General features: G+C 43.5%; 1 protein-coding gene across 1 annotated transcript in view; it reads right to left on the reverse strand.

Moving 5' to 3' along the window:
- pcloa (piccolo presynaptic cytomatrix protein a) overlaps positions 1-17,836 on the reverse strand; it is a gene marked incomplete at both ends in the record, with an annotated part of 52,441 nt that overhangs the window by 17,360 nt on the left and 17,245 nt on the right. The window contains 6 exons of the mRNA XM_083999240.1: positions 108-190; positions 818-865; positions 2,600-4,667; positions 6,066-7,609; positions 7,937-12,038; positions 14,890-15,093. Of these exons, the coding sequence (XP_083855366.1) occupies positions 108-190; positions 818-865; positions 2,600-4,667; positions 6,066-7,609; positions 7,937-12,038; positions 14,890-15,093 (8,049 nt within the window). The remainder of the gene's footprint in view (positions 1-107; positions 191-817; positions 866-2,599; positions 4,668-6,065; positions 7,610-7,936; positions 12,039-14,889; positions 15,094-17,836) is intronic.

The following is a 17,836-nucleotide window of genomic DNA, read 5'->3' on the forward strand; positions in this document are numbered from 1 at the left end:
TACAGTAGATATCCAGGTGAATGGGTGAGGGTGCATGCATTTCATTACAGCTTGGACTGGCTAAACAGTGTAAAGTGTGTGCATGTGTTTTGTTTGTCCTCTTTCACCTGTCTCTTTTCTTGTCCGTTCTCTGAACGCCCATCTCTTGGTTTGTCAAACCAGTCTGTCTCTTCTCGTCTAAGGTGGTATGCTTCAGGGATAAAAACAAGCACTACTTCAGAACCAATGTGAGAGATCCTACCAACGAGGATGGGTTTCATTTCATTTAAAGGTGATTACAGACCATTCAGCAAAAATGATAAAGTAAATACCAATTAGTGACTCAGGATAAAATAGGAGGAAGGTAAAAAGGCCAAAAGAAAATTGAATTAATTACTTCACTTTTTTCGTGAAAAGGAAAAAGGATGCTGAGCATCAAAAGATTTTCACATGTACTGAAAAATAAGTGGGGGAAATAATGCAGTTTAAATAAAAAATAGTATTAGTACAGTATGCATAGATATAAAATCTAAACTTTTAATGTGCTAATTTTCTGTGATTGTATGTTGGTTATGTACATATTTATTGATTATTCTCCAATTGTTAGGGAGGTGACTATGTGTTTCTTACAAAAAATGTGTACAACACATTTTCTCATGACATTTGTAAAATTGCATATAAAATTAATTGAATTTGTTAAATTAAAGATGTGCTTATTTATGTGCCAGTTTACAAACTACATCCCAAACATTCAGTTACAATTGTTATGTGGTAGACTTGTGGTGCAAGGTTAATATGTTAGCTAATGGATGACTAAAGAACTGAACTAATACTCTACCATTGGTTGCATCGTCTCTGTTCAAAGCCATCAGGGAATCACTAAGGGCTGGAATCAAGGCAAGTCAGTTTAGAGTGCAAAATGAAGGGGTCCATATGAATTTATTAACAAGTAGTTGTGCTGCATTCAAGACAACTGCAAATTGGGACCTTTAAAGATAAGTAAATAATCCTAACTTCAACCGAGTTTGCACTTGCTAGAACTGGCATATTTTGATTCATGAATACTTCATGAAAACACTGACCAGCTCTATGCTGTTTTAATAAAGTACTTTATTTAATTATACTGCAAATAAGTTGCTGTCATTGCCTTGCAGCAGTAACTAAACTGTATCACAATAACTACTGTGTTTTTATAATGGAGTTTCACTTTTACCAAGAAGAAATATATGAGTTAAAAAAGCAGAGATTGTACAAAAGTGAGATTTATCCAACTTTGTATTCTCTTCCTTCAAGTCTCTTTTCTCTCATTTTACCAAAACTGGGACTTCTAAATGATGACAGCTGGGAATACAGCATACTCTCAGTAAAAGAAAGTGTAGATAAAAATAATGGAACAGAATATTTGCTCAGCAAATGTTAAATTAAATCATTTAATTTTCAGTGCTTTCTTGCATTATTGATTTTTTCATTAGATTCTTTCCTATTTTATAATAGAAAGTACAAAATATAATGGGCTATCTTAACTTTTTGTTTAAAGTAAGGCAGTAATACCTTTACGAAATGCAGTATGAAGAAAGTGTATAGAACATTCATAGGCATAAACGTATTTCATGCAACATAAAGTCACTCATGTATCACATACATATATACATACAAGCAAGTATTCAAGACAAGACATGCAAGTTAAAGTTTTATATTTATTACACATTGCAACCACATATCATGCATTTAAAAGATAAAAACAAGGTCTCCCTACTGAGCCCCCTTAAACTAATTCCAATCTTTCTTATTTGTTTGTTATCATAATAACTGCACGCATAAATATATTCATAAACAAATGAAATACACCAACAATATCCACTATCCACTTTACACAACTATCAAAAATATAATCCATGTACTGTTAGTTATGTTGTTATTGCAGTTCAATAAATTGTATTTTTGTAATGAGTACTTTTAAAAGAAGTGGCTTAGTTGATTCAATTGATTCTGGACCAATTATGTAAATTTTCAAGTGGGGAGGCACTTTTTCATTGTATGATGTACGGGAAAAATAGATTTCTAATTCTTGACTAAGTTCCACGATTGTGCCTCAAGCCTTGTATACTTAACAAGTACAATTTGAGAGTCTTGAAAATCTGAATAAAAACAGCTACAAATGACAGCATGCTCTAAATAAAATATGGACGACCATAAGCGGAAGCCACCCACACAATGTACAGTAGCTGTAACAGAAAGTTAGACTGTACCATGCCATGCAGAGAACTAGGAAGATGTTACACAACATCTGGAATGCAGACAGCAACACAATGCATGCATAAAGAAGTGCACATCCAAGCTCACCATATAAGACATAGAGCAAAATGTACAAAGGTATGCATTGACACCAGATCTCATCAGAGTGACCACATAAACTGACACCAGAAGTTTAAAGGAAGAAGTATTCAAAAAATGTATGGATAAACATGAAAAAACACATGCAAGTTTCCAATGATTATACGACAGCTAAACATTACCCACATGAATACTAAATGCATGCAAGAAAAACAATAAAGAGAGACTCTCAAGGATGAAACATTAAACAGGAAAAGAGAGACAGTCAGACAAGGCTGTTTTTTACCTTCACTATCTGACATGGTGCCCTGAAGGTCATCCAGAAGCACATAACCCCTACCCCTGGTTGGCTCTTCCCTGATATGTTGCTGCTGCTGGGAGTCCTGCAAGGAGAGGCAGGAACCAAACTGGTCCCTTGAATCAGCTGAGATGGGTGGCAGGGGTCCTGCTGATGCACGGGCCATGCCCATAGGCTGCCCAACAGGGCTCAAGGGACTCTCTTCCTCTGAGTTCTGCGCTACTATAGGTATTCGGCCACGTCCACTTTGCACAATAGGAAGGCTGGTGGGTTTGGTGCGGCCAGAGGGCGTTTGATAGCTTGGCCCATCTCCAGATGCTTCACCATCCCCTTTAAGCCTCAGTGAAGAACTGGAAGGGTCCCTTTTCATAGACAAGTCCAAGCCATAACAAGATGTGGGTCTGGATGAGGGTCTTGAGCGGCTACCACTAGGATAAGCAGAGTCCAAACCCAAGCTCTGGCCCAAATTCAATGACCCAGCCAAGTTGGCACCCAAGGTGGATCCAAGGTATTTTTGCTGTTCAGCAATATTCTTACGTAGGCCAAAGGTAATCTCATCCTGCATAAGCCGGCTCGATCTTGGTGATGCACTGGTAGACCCCAGATAGCTGGTATAGTCTGTTTCCAGACCTCGGTCTGTAATAGAGGAATACTTGGAGGAGATTTTAGGATCTAACAGTGGAGTCTTGTGTTTTTGGTACAGCATAGATGCTGGGAGTTGTTTAGCTGCCTGTTTCTCCAGAGTAAGTCGACTGATGCTATACTTGTCTGTTTTTGTATATGATGGTCTTTGGGAGTAACTGGAGATGCTAGTGCTTGGGGTATAGTAGTGCTGGGAGAGACCTGCTAGTTGTTCTAAATTTTCTGTCCCACCTGTACTTCTCCTAAACTCTTGCTTTAGCTGCTGCTTAAGGAGTTTCAGTTCATATGGTTCCTCCATTGTATCCTCTTCATCAGGGGTCTTTCCATACGTATGGAGCCTAGAGGTGGATCCCAAATAGTCAGTGGAACCCAGATCTGCAGCACTTCTTCGTAGCAACTTCTCTGCCTTGGCTAGTTCCCTCTCAGCCAGACTATAAGATGAAGACATTCCAGTTGAACCCTTGGCCAGTTCTGCAGCATCTTCCAGCAGCATGTAACTCCGAGGTGTGTGGTGATCTACATCTGGGTAATAGGAATCAGAGATAGCTGACATAGGGCTACTTGCTATGCTTCCCACCTCCAAGGCTCTGAGGTCAAGGTGGTTGCCATATTTGTCATATTTGACACCCAGGTAAGCTGAAGATGTGGGATCGGGCTGTCGACTAATTACCTCATATTTAGTTGCATCCAGCTCTGAGAGGAGGGCTGCTTGTCTAGCAGCTTTCTGCTGCAACAAGAGCATCTGGTGGTAACTCTGCTGCTGGGAGCTAGTGAGCGAGGGGACAGAGGAATAGATGGAATGAGACTGGTAGGACTGGGGTGTCTGGTAGAGAGTCTGTTGGTATTGGCTTTGAGGGTATTGATATGAGTATTTTCCATACTCATGCTTGGTTTGAGGTGGGACAAAGTCATCTAATTCAGACTGAGGAGCTGTCCTGGGACGTTCAAGACCATGCCCTTCAATCTCTTCATCTTCACCAGCTCCATGCCCGCCTCTCGTCTCTCGAATGTTACTGACCTCACTGTCTGACATGTAGTCTCTGTCCTCAGCAACACTCTGTAAGTAGGCCCTTTCTCTCTTCTCTCTTTCTTTCAGCAGTGCATCTTTTCTCCGATTAATGCCCATCTCCAAGTACCTAAGCTTGGCATCAATCTCTTTCTCCTCCTCATCAAGCTCTGCTTGTCTTTTGCGGAGTTTTGAAGACTCGCGCTCCACCAGATCTAGCTCACGATCAATGTCTTGTAGGATCTTGGCACGTGCCATGTTAGAGTTGCGGCACATTCTTCGGCGGGCAGAACCTGTGCTGTATGCCGTCTGGCCAGTTGTTGTGGACTCATCCTCTGACGGTGGATTGGGGAGAGTCCTCTTCACCTTCTTTTGAGTGCCTGTTGGTGTGCTGCCTGAGCCTTTCCCCTATGAGAAAAATAATAGAAAACTGATTGGCACTGTTGAAATTCCAAAATTTACCATGGTATAATATACTGTATGTTATCAAATGTTCAAGAAGAGGAAAAGTGTCAATTCTGGTTTCTCTGTGGTGCTAATATAAAATTAAGACAATTAATTAGGACAGTAAATGTTGTATTTGAAGGTTATTAGAAAGTACATTTACTGATCAACTTTTGTGCATCCCAAAAGATATGTATTCATGCCCTTAAATGGCACTGACTTTTCGCTAAATTGTACAATCCTAAGTGTAGTCTCAAAAGAAGTAATTTATTCACATTAAGCCTCTATGGATCTCTGACAGCTCAATATTTTCCTGCAAGCTCAGCTTATTTCACATCCTTTTATGTATGTATGAGATTCTCAGCAGTGAATTGCCCAAGCAGAAAACTGACTTTCATACTCCATGAGGGCCAGGAGCAACATGGGATGCCTAAGCGGTTATGTACAACCTGTTCAGTTGTATCTTTTATTTCAATTTTTCCTCATGTATGTCAGGAAAAAATAATAATTTGTACTATATCTGTATTATGTGCTTATCACAAATAAAACATACTTAAGTAGATATGCATACTGTAATGTTTAAAGCTTTCACATATCCTTTAGGCATGGAGGCATAGAAATAAATGGACAAATGTTATGATGTAGGCCAAAAATGAGCTTCCCCTCTTTAAAAGACCAGCAGCCACCACTGCTTGGGATAAGGTAACACCAATTTACAGGATGAAAATTGTATGGCTCTGATTGCAGGATATCAGCATATAAACATGCTTCCTTGTGTACCAGGCTCAGAAAAAGGTTCTCCAACTACATGATGTATTAGATTGAATGGCCATCCCAATAAAATTCGATTCACCCAAATGTTTAGGAGAAGTTAGCAGTCATGGTGTGGCAACCTGGGTGAATGGCCACTTCTAAGGCCAGAAACAGCAGTAGTATTCCCAGTACCTAACACACATACATGCCATGTAGTATGATGTGCCAGTTCCTTCATGCAAACATGAAGAGAACATGTAAACTCTTGCTGAAGGGCAGAAATCACTGAGCCATCATGTCTCCTTGTGCTACATGAGCATGACATGAAAAGGGACAGCAAGATGCTTGACGAGTATAAAGCAACAATTCCTGAATTCTACTGTATTAATGCTTGGGTATAATATTTGAAAACTATACAATTATTTACCAATATGTGAAGCTGAATCAAATTATGTAAGGCCTACTGCCACAATGAACCAAGTGAATCTGTCTTCATTGGAAATACTACTGGGGTATTTTATGAAGAAATTTAATAAAGAAATTTCTCAAGGTAGAAATAGCTCTTGATACACAGCTGGACAACATTTAAGTGCTATATGTAGTACTCACAGTATAACTTTCACCATGCTGGGTGCTGGATGTTGCCTTTTCTTCACCCGTTGGACTCATGGGCTTAGGGTCAGACATAGATCTCTGCATGGATTTTGGTCCCCTGGGACTTGCTGGAGAGCCTTTTGATGTATCTGCACCTCCCCTTAGCTTCTGTGGGCTTGTATCACCCAGTGATTTCTCATAGGACACAAACTCAAGGGATTTGCTAGGGGATATGCATGGGGAGATGGGGGAATAGAGCACTTTTGGAGATTTAGGATGGGCTTGAAGTGTAGAGGAATCAACTTTGAGGTTAGGAGACTGGCCTATTTCTAAGGGAGTAGGTCGTTTCTTTGGTGATGTCCTTTCAGAGTCAGACAGCTCCATCCTGGTGTCCATTCTAATATTCCCCTCTGTATCAGTTTGTATGGATATCTCAGTATGGGCTTGAAGAGATACCTCTGACTGTCCACCTCTATCACCCCTGGCCGTACGTGGCCGGCTTTGTCGGTTTCTAGTCTGAGCCTCCCATTCCTCTTGATCCTCATCATCAGTCTGCACACAACTGTCAACACTCTTCTTTGCACTTCTCTTTTTTCTCCCTGCTGTGTAAGCTTTGCTGACTGTCTCATCCTCATCATCTGTCTGGCACCCGCTATCCGTGATTTTACGAGACAGCACTGTGCCATCGGGTCCTAAGACAACTGCCTCCTGCACACCATGCCCTGGCATGTCCCCACCAGGGTACATCTGACGAAGCTTTTGCTCTTCCAGTTGCAATCGCAGTTGTTCTTGGAGTCTCTGAATCTGCTCAAGTTGCTGTTGTTGTTGAGCATAGGTTTCTTTCTGCATCATAAGGTGAGCCTGTCTTTCCTCTTCTTGTTGGGTCAGGATATGCTGCTTCATAGCCTGAAGCTCCTCCAGTTCTTTTTGCACTAGGAGTTGTTCCTGCTCACGGAACCGCTGAATCTCATGGCGCTCCCACTCTAATTCCTCAGCCAGGCGCTGTTGCTTGAGTTTCTCCATCTCTAGCCTCTCGCGCTCTGCCTGATACTGGCCATCACCAGGAACCATGGGTGAAGACAGAGCTTCCAGTGAAGCAGCTATGGCTTCCAGTGATGCATCAGTGTAGGTGTCAAGGGATAAAGAGGCTGTCGCTGGGGTGACGCCATCTGCAGCAGTGGTACCCCCTCTAGAGATCTCCAGATTAAGTGGGGCATCTCCTTGTTCTTCTGTTACAGTAGTGGAGATGGTGGACAGGAAACTGTGGGACCGGGTAAGTGGCAAGTTCTGGAGGTTGGACAGGGAAGGCATGGTGTCACTGGTATGCATACCTGACAGGGTGTTGTATGATGTACTAAAGATGGACCCAGGCTGGGTGGTAATGGCATAAGTAGATGGGATTGGTGCTGCAACAGAAGAATAGACCACTCCATTTGAAGACCTCAAGACACTGCTTGTACCAAAGAGTGTACCAACAGCACTTGTAACTCTCGCTGAGGAATAGGGTGGAATTGTCATTCCTGCGTAAGTTCCTTTCTTGGAGTAGTCAACAGCTTCACCTGTCAAAAGTCAAAAATATCAGTTGAGTCCAAATAATGCAGACTTATTCAATGGTGAAGCAAGCCATGCTTTATCCAAATCATGAAAAAAGGTGGAAAAGGGGGGGAAACTCCAATGTTGAGAGGTGCAACAAGCAAACAAAATGTACAGTAACAGCATGCAGGCACATGCAAAAGTATGATGATGACAAAACAAAAAAGATTGTCCATGCAAAACAAAACAAAAAGCAAAAACAAACAAAATGGTTTTGCCACGTTAGCCATGAATGAGTGGTGGCATTTCAAAATGACATTTAAGTGACAGGTCCGCAATGTCACTGCACTGACCTGCATCCGAAATCTTTGCTGAGGTAAGATCTACAGCACCGTCTGTGGTGCCACTGAAATTATAGCTGTTCTTGCTCTTGTATAAGAACAGGCCAGCTTCTGCTAGGTTAGTGTCTGACATTGATGGTTTAATTCCACCGAACCCTCTCATTCCATATGGTGATCGGTCATACTGATAATGGTCATCACGATATCCAAAGCGATCTTCAGGCAGAGGTGTGGTGGGTTGCTGGGAAGTGCAACTCCTGGCAAATGGGAGGTTGTAGACGACATCACAGCATACAGCTCTTTTGCCTGCGGTGAGATCCACTGGTTTGCCATCATCATCTGTGATTACAGCTGTGACAACTTCTGCCGAAGAGCCATCCACTGACACCACAGTGTGGAATGGTTTTGTTGTGCTAAGGTCAACAGCTCCTGCCACTGTGGTGGTACCCGCATTTAATCCATTGGCAACACAACTTGTAATAGGAATTGGTGCAATAGTGACAGGGGTGCTCTGGAAAGTTCCTCCACCTGTGCTTGATCCAACTGAGAGGTTGATGGGAATTTCTGTGCCAGCATGAGTGGAGGGCTGAGAATCAATTGGCCGGTAAATAATTTGAGATAAAGGCTCAAATGCTTTATTTTTTGTCAGCTGAAGGGGTACTGAAGATGCTAGAGAGGTATCTACATTGTCAGATCGCTGGATTGTTGCAGCACAGGTCACAATGGTGATACTGTCTGTCACTATAGAAACAGTTGATGATTCAGCACTGAGGTTGACCACAGATGACTGCACTGCACTGTTCTGGCGATTGACATCAGTTACAAATTGCTGACGTCTTGAGTCTGGGCCTGAAGACAGATCCACACCATTTTTGTGTGATTCTGGGTCAACCTTCATAGTCCTAAGATCTACCACTTCAAAAGGTTGGACACCCTGTCCATTCTGTGCAGGCGTTTGGGGCTTGGGTTTCTCCATCGAGATTGGGACACCATTTGCCCTTGGAGCGGGCACTGGTGGTGGTGTCCTTTCATGAACAACGGAGACTGTTGTCCTTTGGACTTCTGTGGTGACCACTTGAGAGATGAGGTTAGGCAAAACCACAGGTGGCTGTGCTGAAGCAGATATGGCCTCAATAATGTGACAAGAACTAGAGACATGTTTTTCTGGCCCACAAATCTCTTGGCTTTCAATGGATTCTGTGACTCGTGTAAATGCCAGAGGCACCCTGCCTGTTTGAGGAGGGGTTGGTTTTGGATGCTGCTGTGAATATGACTGAGGTTGAGGCTGTGGTTCGTGATAACTTTGGGGCTGAGCTTGGTGTGAAGGGGATGCTGGGTCACGGCTACTGGGAGCTTGGGTTGAAATACTCTCTACAGGAGAACTGGGCTGAGATGGCAGTGTGATAACCACATACGTGTCTCGAAGATTGCTGGCATATCTTGGAGAGGAGGGAGACTTTGGTGAGGGTTGAAATGACTTGCTCTCAGAGGAGGGGCTCAGATTCAGGGCTATGTCAGAAGGACCAGTAGCAAGTGCAGTTGGTCTTGGTGGATGTGGGACATGGGCAGGTGAAGAAGGCTGTGAGCCAGGCTTTGGTGCAATTGGTGGTTTTACACCATGCCCTGGTCTGTGGCTGTCGCCAATTCCAGCAGGAATGGATGGCTTTGGGGCAACAGGGGGAGGAACATGAGGTTTGTATGTTGGTGTAACTGCTTGTCTTGTAGGTGGCCCTTGGGTTGTAGCCATAGCCACTGTGTCCTGTCTGATTGGAGCAGTTGCAGCCTGAGGTGGAAGTGGAACTGGAGGTTTCCTAGGAAAAACAGTAGGTTTTGGTGGAGTGGGGGGAGGCAGTGGTGGTGCAACAGGTACATCTTCTTTTTCCTGAGAGTTAGCCCTACGAAGGATGCTTGGCTTAGGGGGCACAGGCGGGGCAGTTGACACTACGCTGGGAATACTGGGTGTGTACTGGGGGACTGTGGGTAAGGGCGATACACTGGAAATAACAGGAGCTGACATTTTTGGGAGTGCACTAGATAAGTCCACAACATCAGCCTGGGATGCTCCAATAGTCGTGTCAGATTGCTGATCTGATGTGGATGATGGAGAAGACTCAGGAAATGCCTGGACAGGCTCAGTTTCTGTTGTTGATGTGTCTGATGCTGGAGTCATCTCATCTTCTTTTTTAATCATACTCTCATCATCAGAGGACAACTCTCCTGAAGAGCACTGCGTCACCCTTAAGTCTGGGATGGGATGGAGTGCCCTTCTAGATGCAGTGCTTTCTACTTCTGGTTCCTGCTGAGTTGGACTTGTTCCAGGGGTCAGCACTCTTTTCATTAGCTCTTCATAGGCTGTTTCAGCATCCAACAATGGCTTCCCATCTTTTGCTAGTGTTACTGGACAGCTTTTGGAGAGGGCATTTTCAGCAGGTTGCAACACAATTTCTGGAGTGGTGCTTTCCTTTTTCGGCTGCATATTTTGATATTCTTGCTCCAGCTGCATGAATTCCTTCCTCTTTTTTATCATGTCCTCATAAACTTCATCTGGTGATCTCAGCTTTTTGGGCTGAGCAGGAACAGAAATCTTCTCTTGCTCTCCCAAATCAACAGTTGAATTGTCAATAAGAGATGAATAGGCATAGTCTTCGATGAGCATGCCTCCATAAAGAGACTCTTTTCCTGGTTGAATCTCACCTTTGTCCAGTGTTGGAGACTTAGCTCTCAGCATTATTTCCTCATATGCCTCATCAGCAGATTTAAGAGATTTTTTCTGTGATTTATCAATGTCTTGATCATCTGTTGGGGAGTGAAGAGATACTGATGTAGGCAGTTGATATGTTTTCTGGACAGCTGCAATCTTTGCGGCATGGATTTCAAAACCCTCAGGATCTGATTCAATACTGGGGGAGAAATCAGAGCAGGATGATCGTCTGATCTCCTCCATTTCAGCTTCTTGCCTCAGTTCCTCAGTTGGTGAGGCGTCTTCAATGGGGGAAAGGTTGCTAGGTGGTGTCTTCGGACGCTCTCGCCTCCTCTGGGCTCGGATCTCTTCTTTGTCTTTTTTGGATTTTTTCCCTGAGCCCTTCTGCTTTTCTTGCTCCCTGAGCAGCTCCTCTTCTTCCCGTAACTCTTCTTCCTCAGAGGAGTCTTCGATAGTTGGCAGCATTTGACCAGGCTGCCTGTGTTTGGCTTTCCTGTGCTGTTTACCTTCATCAGAACGGATATGGCTAGGGCTGCTACTGTCACTGTCCTCATCCAGTGATGAGAGGGATGTTGGGGACGTCCCAGGAGTGAAGCTGGATGCATGTAGACTGGATGACCCCTCACCCCTAGACCGATCATCTGGAGAGTCTGTAAGACTTTCCATTTCAGGCTCTCCATCATCATTTGTTATGCGCATAGGGCTGCTGGTTGCATTCAGATCCATACTTTGGAATTTGTGAACTGCAGTACCACCCTGTTGCCCCTCCTCTTTTAATTCTGTTCCTGCCTCTTTGTCAATGTCAGGTTTATCCAATGAGCCATGAAGTTGTTTATCTTCTCCATCATCTGGACTTATAGTGCTTTTCTTGGTAAGTCGCCGGGATTTTCCTGATGTGCTCCTCTCTATAGCTTCGGTTTTCTTCTGCTCCATTTGTTTCTTCTCATTCTCTCTGATCTTTCGCCGGATTAAGTTTTCCTCATCAGATGGGGAGGCATCCTCATTTTCACTCATTTCCATTATCTGTTTTCGAATAAAATCCTCATCATCCCCTGACATTGGACTTTCTTTTCCAAAGCTTTCACTGCTATCGTCCAGAGAATCTGCCCTGACATCCATGGGCACAAGAAGCTTTTTCTTTGTGGTACCTTTGGTGTTCTTCTCAGATAGCTCTCTGTCATCCTCTGAGCTTGGTGAGTCAGGTGAGAGAGGAAGGACCTCCAATTTACGTCTGGTCTTTAGAGTGTCTGTTAGTTTCTCCTCCTCATCCTTGGGTTTTGTGTTTGTTTGAGCCTCAAGAATGGGAAGGACTGTATTTTCCAGCTTTGCTAGGTCTGATGGGCTGGTCGGACTGCTCTCCTTTGGACCCATTTCTTTATCTCCAGGCCCTTTCAGTGTCTCCAATGTTTTCATCTGTTGAATAAAAAAAAAAGAAAAAAGACAGAAATAAGTAATTGCAACAAAAAAGGCAATTAGTTGCTCCTTACGAATGTCCACGATCAAAACATTTCATACATTTCCATGTATGAGTAGATCTATTAAATATGACAACTAATGTGTTAAGATAATCATACAATCTACCACTACTTTTGCCTAATACTACGGTCACCTCAGCAACTGCTTCTTCATCAGTGGGTTTTTCCAGAGGCTGAGCTTTAGCCTCCCCTTTCTCTTCCACATTAGTGTTCCCCTCCTCTGGGCCTTTGTCCTGCTCACTAACTACAGAGACTGGGATTTCAGGTTCTGCTACAGGGACTGAAGCTACTGATACAGAAGCACCTCCACTTTCAAAAGCCCTCTCTGACGCTTCATCCGTCTTTGATTTTGTGTTCTCTTCTACATCAAACTGTGCTGTGCTGTCTTTGTCACAGACCGCACTTACTTCTGATAAAGGAATAGTTTCCTGAATGCTGCCAGCGACAGATTTTGGCTCGCTCTCTTTTGTGTCAAGTTTGGCTTCCTCCTCTTTGACTGACGGCTCTGCAACTTTCTCAAGCTGTTTTTCATCACTGCCTGTTAAAGCTATCTTCTCCCCCTCTACTTCATGTTGATTTTCAGCTGTGCAGTTTGTCTTTTGTGACCCAGGTTCTATCTCACCCTGAATGAGTTTCTCTTTGCAGACTTCACTTCTGTCTGATGTCTCACTAATAACAGCTGAGGATGACACCATCTCTACACTTTGCGCTGGCTCCTCAACACTGACCTTTTCTTGCTCTTTAGAATCAGGAGGTGGGCGAACAGACATAACTGCTGCTTCCTCAGATTTATCATATTTTACCATGGTATCTAAAGGTGCCTGCACTTCCTCTTTCTGTGCTGCACAGTGTGCTTCTTTGTTCTCTGACTTCTCTGGCAATGACACCGTCTCTACAACGTTTTCCTTGACAGCTGATGATTCACAGTTTGCTCCTACTCCTATCTCTTTGTTTGTTTGTTTCTCTTCTTGTGGGATTTCTTTAGCGACAGTCTGGGCTGCTTCTGTCTCAGTAGATGAGGGTGCTAGACTTGATTTTGCATTATTAAGCCCCTCCTCTAGAGGTTTCTGGTCATTTGCCCTCTCATTTCTGCTCTGTTCAGTTGCTTCTTCTTTAAAAGCTTTCCCTTCGTCAGCTTTCACCCCAGCAGCCTCCTCTGCAGCCACATTCATCCCAACTGCCCCATCTTCAAAGGCTTTGCCATTAGATGATTTATTCTCAGTGCCTGTCTTCTCAATAGCTCTCTCTTCAGCAGTTACCTTTTCAATAACTTTCTCCCCATCTATTTTTTCATCAGCAGTGTCCTTCACTGTTTTGTCGCCAGCCTCCTCTTTAGTCACAACTCCATCAATTGTTTTTGTCTCAGTAACGTTCTCCTCATTTGCTTTCTCAAGAACACCAGTTTCTCCCTCACCTGGAGCAATGGGAGCAGACTTATCTGTTGGGTTAAATGGCTCAGGTTTTACTGTTGGCTGGGTCTCGTCAGGTTTATGTACATCAACATTGTCAAGATGGTCTACAGTTGATGCATTTTGTACAGACTCAACTGGAAGGTGAGGAGCAGCCTCTGTGAGTGCTGGCTTCTCAACTACTGCTTCTGGTTCTGCCTTTATTTCTGCAGTCGCTTCAGCCTCAGTTTTTTTAGCACTGTCTGTTTGTTCTACATTAAAATCTGTGTTTACTGTAACTGCTAAAGCAGCTTGGGGTTCATCTATCTGGGGTTTCTCAGTCACAGTACAGGTTTCTACCTCTATTGTTTTCTCATCCTTGTTTGTGTCTGAAACTGGCTTTGAATCAAGGTGAACTGAAACTTCCTGTGTAACTGCTTCTGGGATCAAGACGGGACTTGGCTCAACTGAATTTGCTGTCACATCTGGAAGATTTTCTGTAGTGGGCTCCACTTTCTCATTATCTGTCAGGGGAGCTGCAGCCTCACTCTGACTAATCTTGGGATTTGGCTCAATTTCTACCTCAGCAGGGACTGTTGTCTCGCCTAAACCTGTATTAGTCAATAGATTTTGCGTCTCACTCTCCAAAGGGAGGGAAGGGTCCTGTGCATTCACACAGCTACTCTGTTGTTGCTCAGCAGCTGGGATTTCACTGACAGGTGCATTCTGTGCTTGTTGTTGCTCGACATTAGATGGCTCTATTTTTGAGTGACAATCCTTTGCGGCTTTCTCAGAACTACTCTGTTGTTGCTCAATTGCTGGGATTTCATTCACAGTTGCATTTTGTGTTTGTTGATCAGAATTAGATGGCTCTGTCTCAGGGAGAGGATGGTCCTCTGCTGTTTTCTCAGAGCTACTTTGTTGCTGAACTGCTGGGATTTCACTCACAGCTGCACTCTGTGTTTGTTCAGTCGAGATAGATGGCTCTGTCTCAGGAAGAGGAAGGACCTCTACTGTTTTTTCAGAGCTACCTTGTTGCTCAACTGCTGGGATTTCACTGACAGTTGCACTCTGTGTGTGTTCAGCAGAATTAGATTGCTCTGTCTCAGGGGCAGGATGGTCCTCTGCTACTTTTTCTGAGCTGTTTTGAGGTTGTTCACCTGCTGGGATTTCAGGGGCACTCTCGGGTGCAGCTTCTGAAATCAGAGCCTCTTGTTCAGGATGAGCTGCAGGTTCCAACACTGGTTGAACCTGCACCTCATCTGCTAGCAGTGGTTTTTGGTCATTTGACTGAGGTGCTTCCTTAGGGGTGCTATCAAGAGGAGGGGCACTATTAGAAAGAGATGCATCATGATCAGATGAAACTGGTGCATCAGGTGTAGGGATGGTTGTGGTTTCTACCTTGGTATCAGGAACAGGTGGGGTAGGGTCTGCTGCTTCTACTACAGGTTTGCTATCTACAGCAGCAGGGGCAGGGGTGGCAGAGGGAGCAGGCGCAGGACCAGGTGGCTGCTTCTTTGGGGAAGCCATGGATGGAGGTGGCATGTCTCCCAGTTCGCCTGACATGGCTCTTTGGGTCTGACAGTTGAGGCAAAGCCATTCTTTCTGCAAGACAAAAACAAGAGGGAATTGTTAGTAATAAGTATAAATTCTTAAAATCTGTTTTAAATCACTAGATTAGAAAGCAATTAACTAACATAGATCAGGCATGTGTGAAATGCAATTCCCACATATTAATTAGATGTATCCTCTCAGTGCTGACACAGTCATGTGAAACAAAATGTCTCTACGTAGTTAGAACGTCACTGTGACCAGGCACCAGTGCAACTTCTTCTATTTCAAGGGAAGCTTTTACATTTATGGGACTTAAGAGATGGGCCCATGCATAATGCATGGTAATGGGACAGGGGTTTACCAATGCATGTCAGAAAGGGTTGGGTGGCTTGTGCAGACATTTCATGTAGCATACTCAACAGGAAGACTGCCTTTGAATGTGTTTTTGTCTCATCATGACAGTGGCATGTGCGCATTCCCTAAATCTGTTTATAACCGGATACAATACAGCCTACTAATACAATCACTAATAAACAAACAAGGTTGAAAAGATGAGGTGTTTTCTGTTAGGCAGTGAGACACAACTACTTTTCCCAAGACGTTATGCTCCCTGGACATCTAATTTAGTTCCAATTACACATCTAATCAAATGCTGAAGGCCAGCACAGGTCAATTTGAATAATGTTTTCGATGCTGTTTATTTTGCATGTGCAATAATTTTACCTTAATTTCTTCCTTAAAATCACCTGTGATTTAGTCCCTGCCCAAATCTTCACAGTGCTGCCATTTGCATAGATCATGCATATACTGTAAAAGAATCTGCTTTCTTAGAGCTTTGCTATATCTGTCCTGTCATGGCTATCTTATCTATGTTGTATATTCCCAAGTACACACTGACACAGGGCTCTAGGGAAGCATATCTAGGCTGAAAAAGCTCTGCAGGGGGCTGTTATTCAAACACTACAGCCATTATTGGTATTCAACATCAAGTAAATAAAAAGTAGTGACAAACAATCAGCATGATGGGATTTGAGAAAAAAAGACATACACAAAGACTCATCTGTCTCACTCACACACGTATACAGTGACTCTCAGATGAGGCAGTAGTCAGCATGTTTTCAACCAGCTTCCACTCTGACGTAAATACCTCATCTGACATCTTTACAAAGTTTCTGTTCTTCTTTGCCTTATGAATACCTCTGCCTGGCTCTACAGCGAGGTTTATGCTAAAATTCGGGCTTCAGAGAAGATCACCTGCATGTTAAGCCGCACAGCAGACAAACCACCGATCCCCAAGTGTCAACGCTCAACTCGAGAGAGAGAAACAAGGAGACAGGAGGAGGATGGAAGAAGAGGACAGAGGGAACGCTGCAGCAGCATAGTCAGGGTAAATAAGGCATGAGCTTCCTTGTTACAGCTGATGTCTAAACAGTAGGAAGCCAATGACACACCTGCATACAAATCTCAGTGGCAAGAAGCAAATTATAAAAAGGCAGCAAAGACTTTTTTTATCACAGTCTACCTTAAAGAGTGCAAGTGAAACTGTGGCTCATGATGTAAGAGGAGGTAATGAAAGAGATCATTTTAAGGATAGAATGAAACAGACTAATGGACAGAGACCAACGAATAAAAAGAGATGCCAGTGCTCCTTCCACCTCTAAGGTTTGCTGACGTTAGTAGGTTGCTTCCCCAGCTCGACAGAAATCCAGTTAATCCTCAGACGTGATGATGGACACAATACAGGTATGAGTGCATTTGTGTGTCTGCGTGTGTGCTTTATACCAGCATGCTCTATCAACATGACCCCTCCCATTCGTCCCTGCTGGGGAAGGACTTGAGATGGGAGTTTCTCCAGCTTGACGGTTCTATCAGTTAAACCAGAGAGAGCAGGCACTGAGAGCCGGAGAGATGGCCGCCGATAGCGAATGCTGAAAACCCACTCCAGTCAGACAGCCGGTCAGCCTCAGCCACTTCAGAGCCACTCATCACCGACGTTATCAACACATCACAACAGGCACATTTGAGCTTTTGCTGCTGCCTCAAAAACACATGGTCTTACAGCTGCAGTGAGACAGAGCTATCGCTCCCTTTCAAATCGGAATAACCTCCAGATATGTTAATTTAGCTCACTACAGCTAAGTGGCCATCCGCTGCTGTATTTCCTGCTGACATTTCTTATAGCAATCATCTTTAAAGGCCATCATCAAGTGTGTTTTTGGCTTTATCTAAAGTTACACAAGTGAACCTTAGTAGATCGGACGTCAAAACACAGAAACCAGTACATTTCAGATGAATGCATTTATTATCACTTCATCAGGATAGCCTTTATAATACAGGAAAAGCTAAATATGTCCTGTAGCATTGCTTTGTCTGTCACTGTCACTACAGCGGATTTTCAAATAATGTTGAAATGTTGTAGTTAGGCGTTAAGGTGCTTGGACTAGATGCTAATGTTAGCATATTTACATGTTCACAATGACAAAGCTAACTTGCTCATGTTCATTATGTTTGTTTGGGGTGTTAGCATGTTAAAGTTTGCCAACAACACAACATACATCCAAGGCTGTTGAGGATGTATTTATAGCTTTGGAAGTATTTCAGTCAAAAATCAAAGTGGTCACTTTTTTTTCCAACCTAAAACTTAAGGGGATCAAGGAAGTTCATTTTCAGGGGATTGGAATGAATGAGACCAAAAGTCAAATGTCAGAATCATGGTGACTCATAAGGAAAAGTCAGGGGATCATTGAAGTCCTCAGACCTCTACCGACAACCATGAAGCCACACCACTAGCATG

This window comes from Trachurus trachurus, assembly GCF_905171665.1.
Source record: "Trachurus trachurus genome assembly, chromosome: 23".
In the NCBI taxonomy this organism is placed as follows: Eukaryota; Metazoa; Chordata; class Actinopteri; order Carangiformes; family Carangidae; genus Trachurus; species Trachurus trachurus.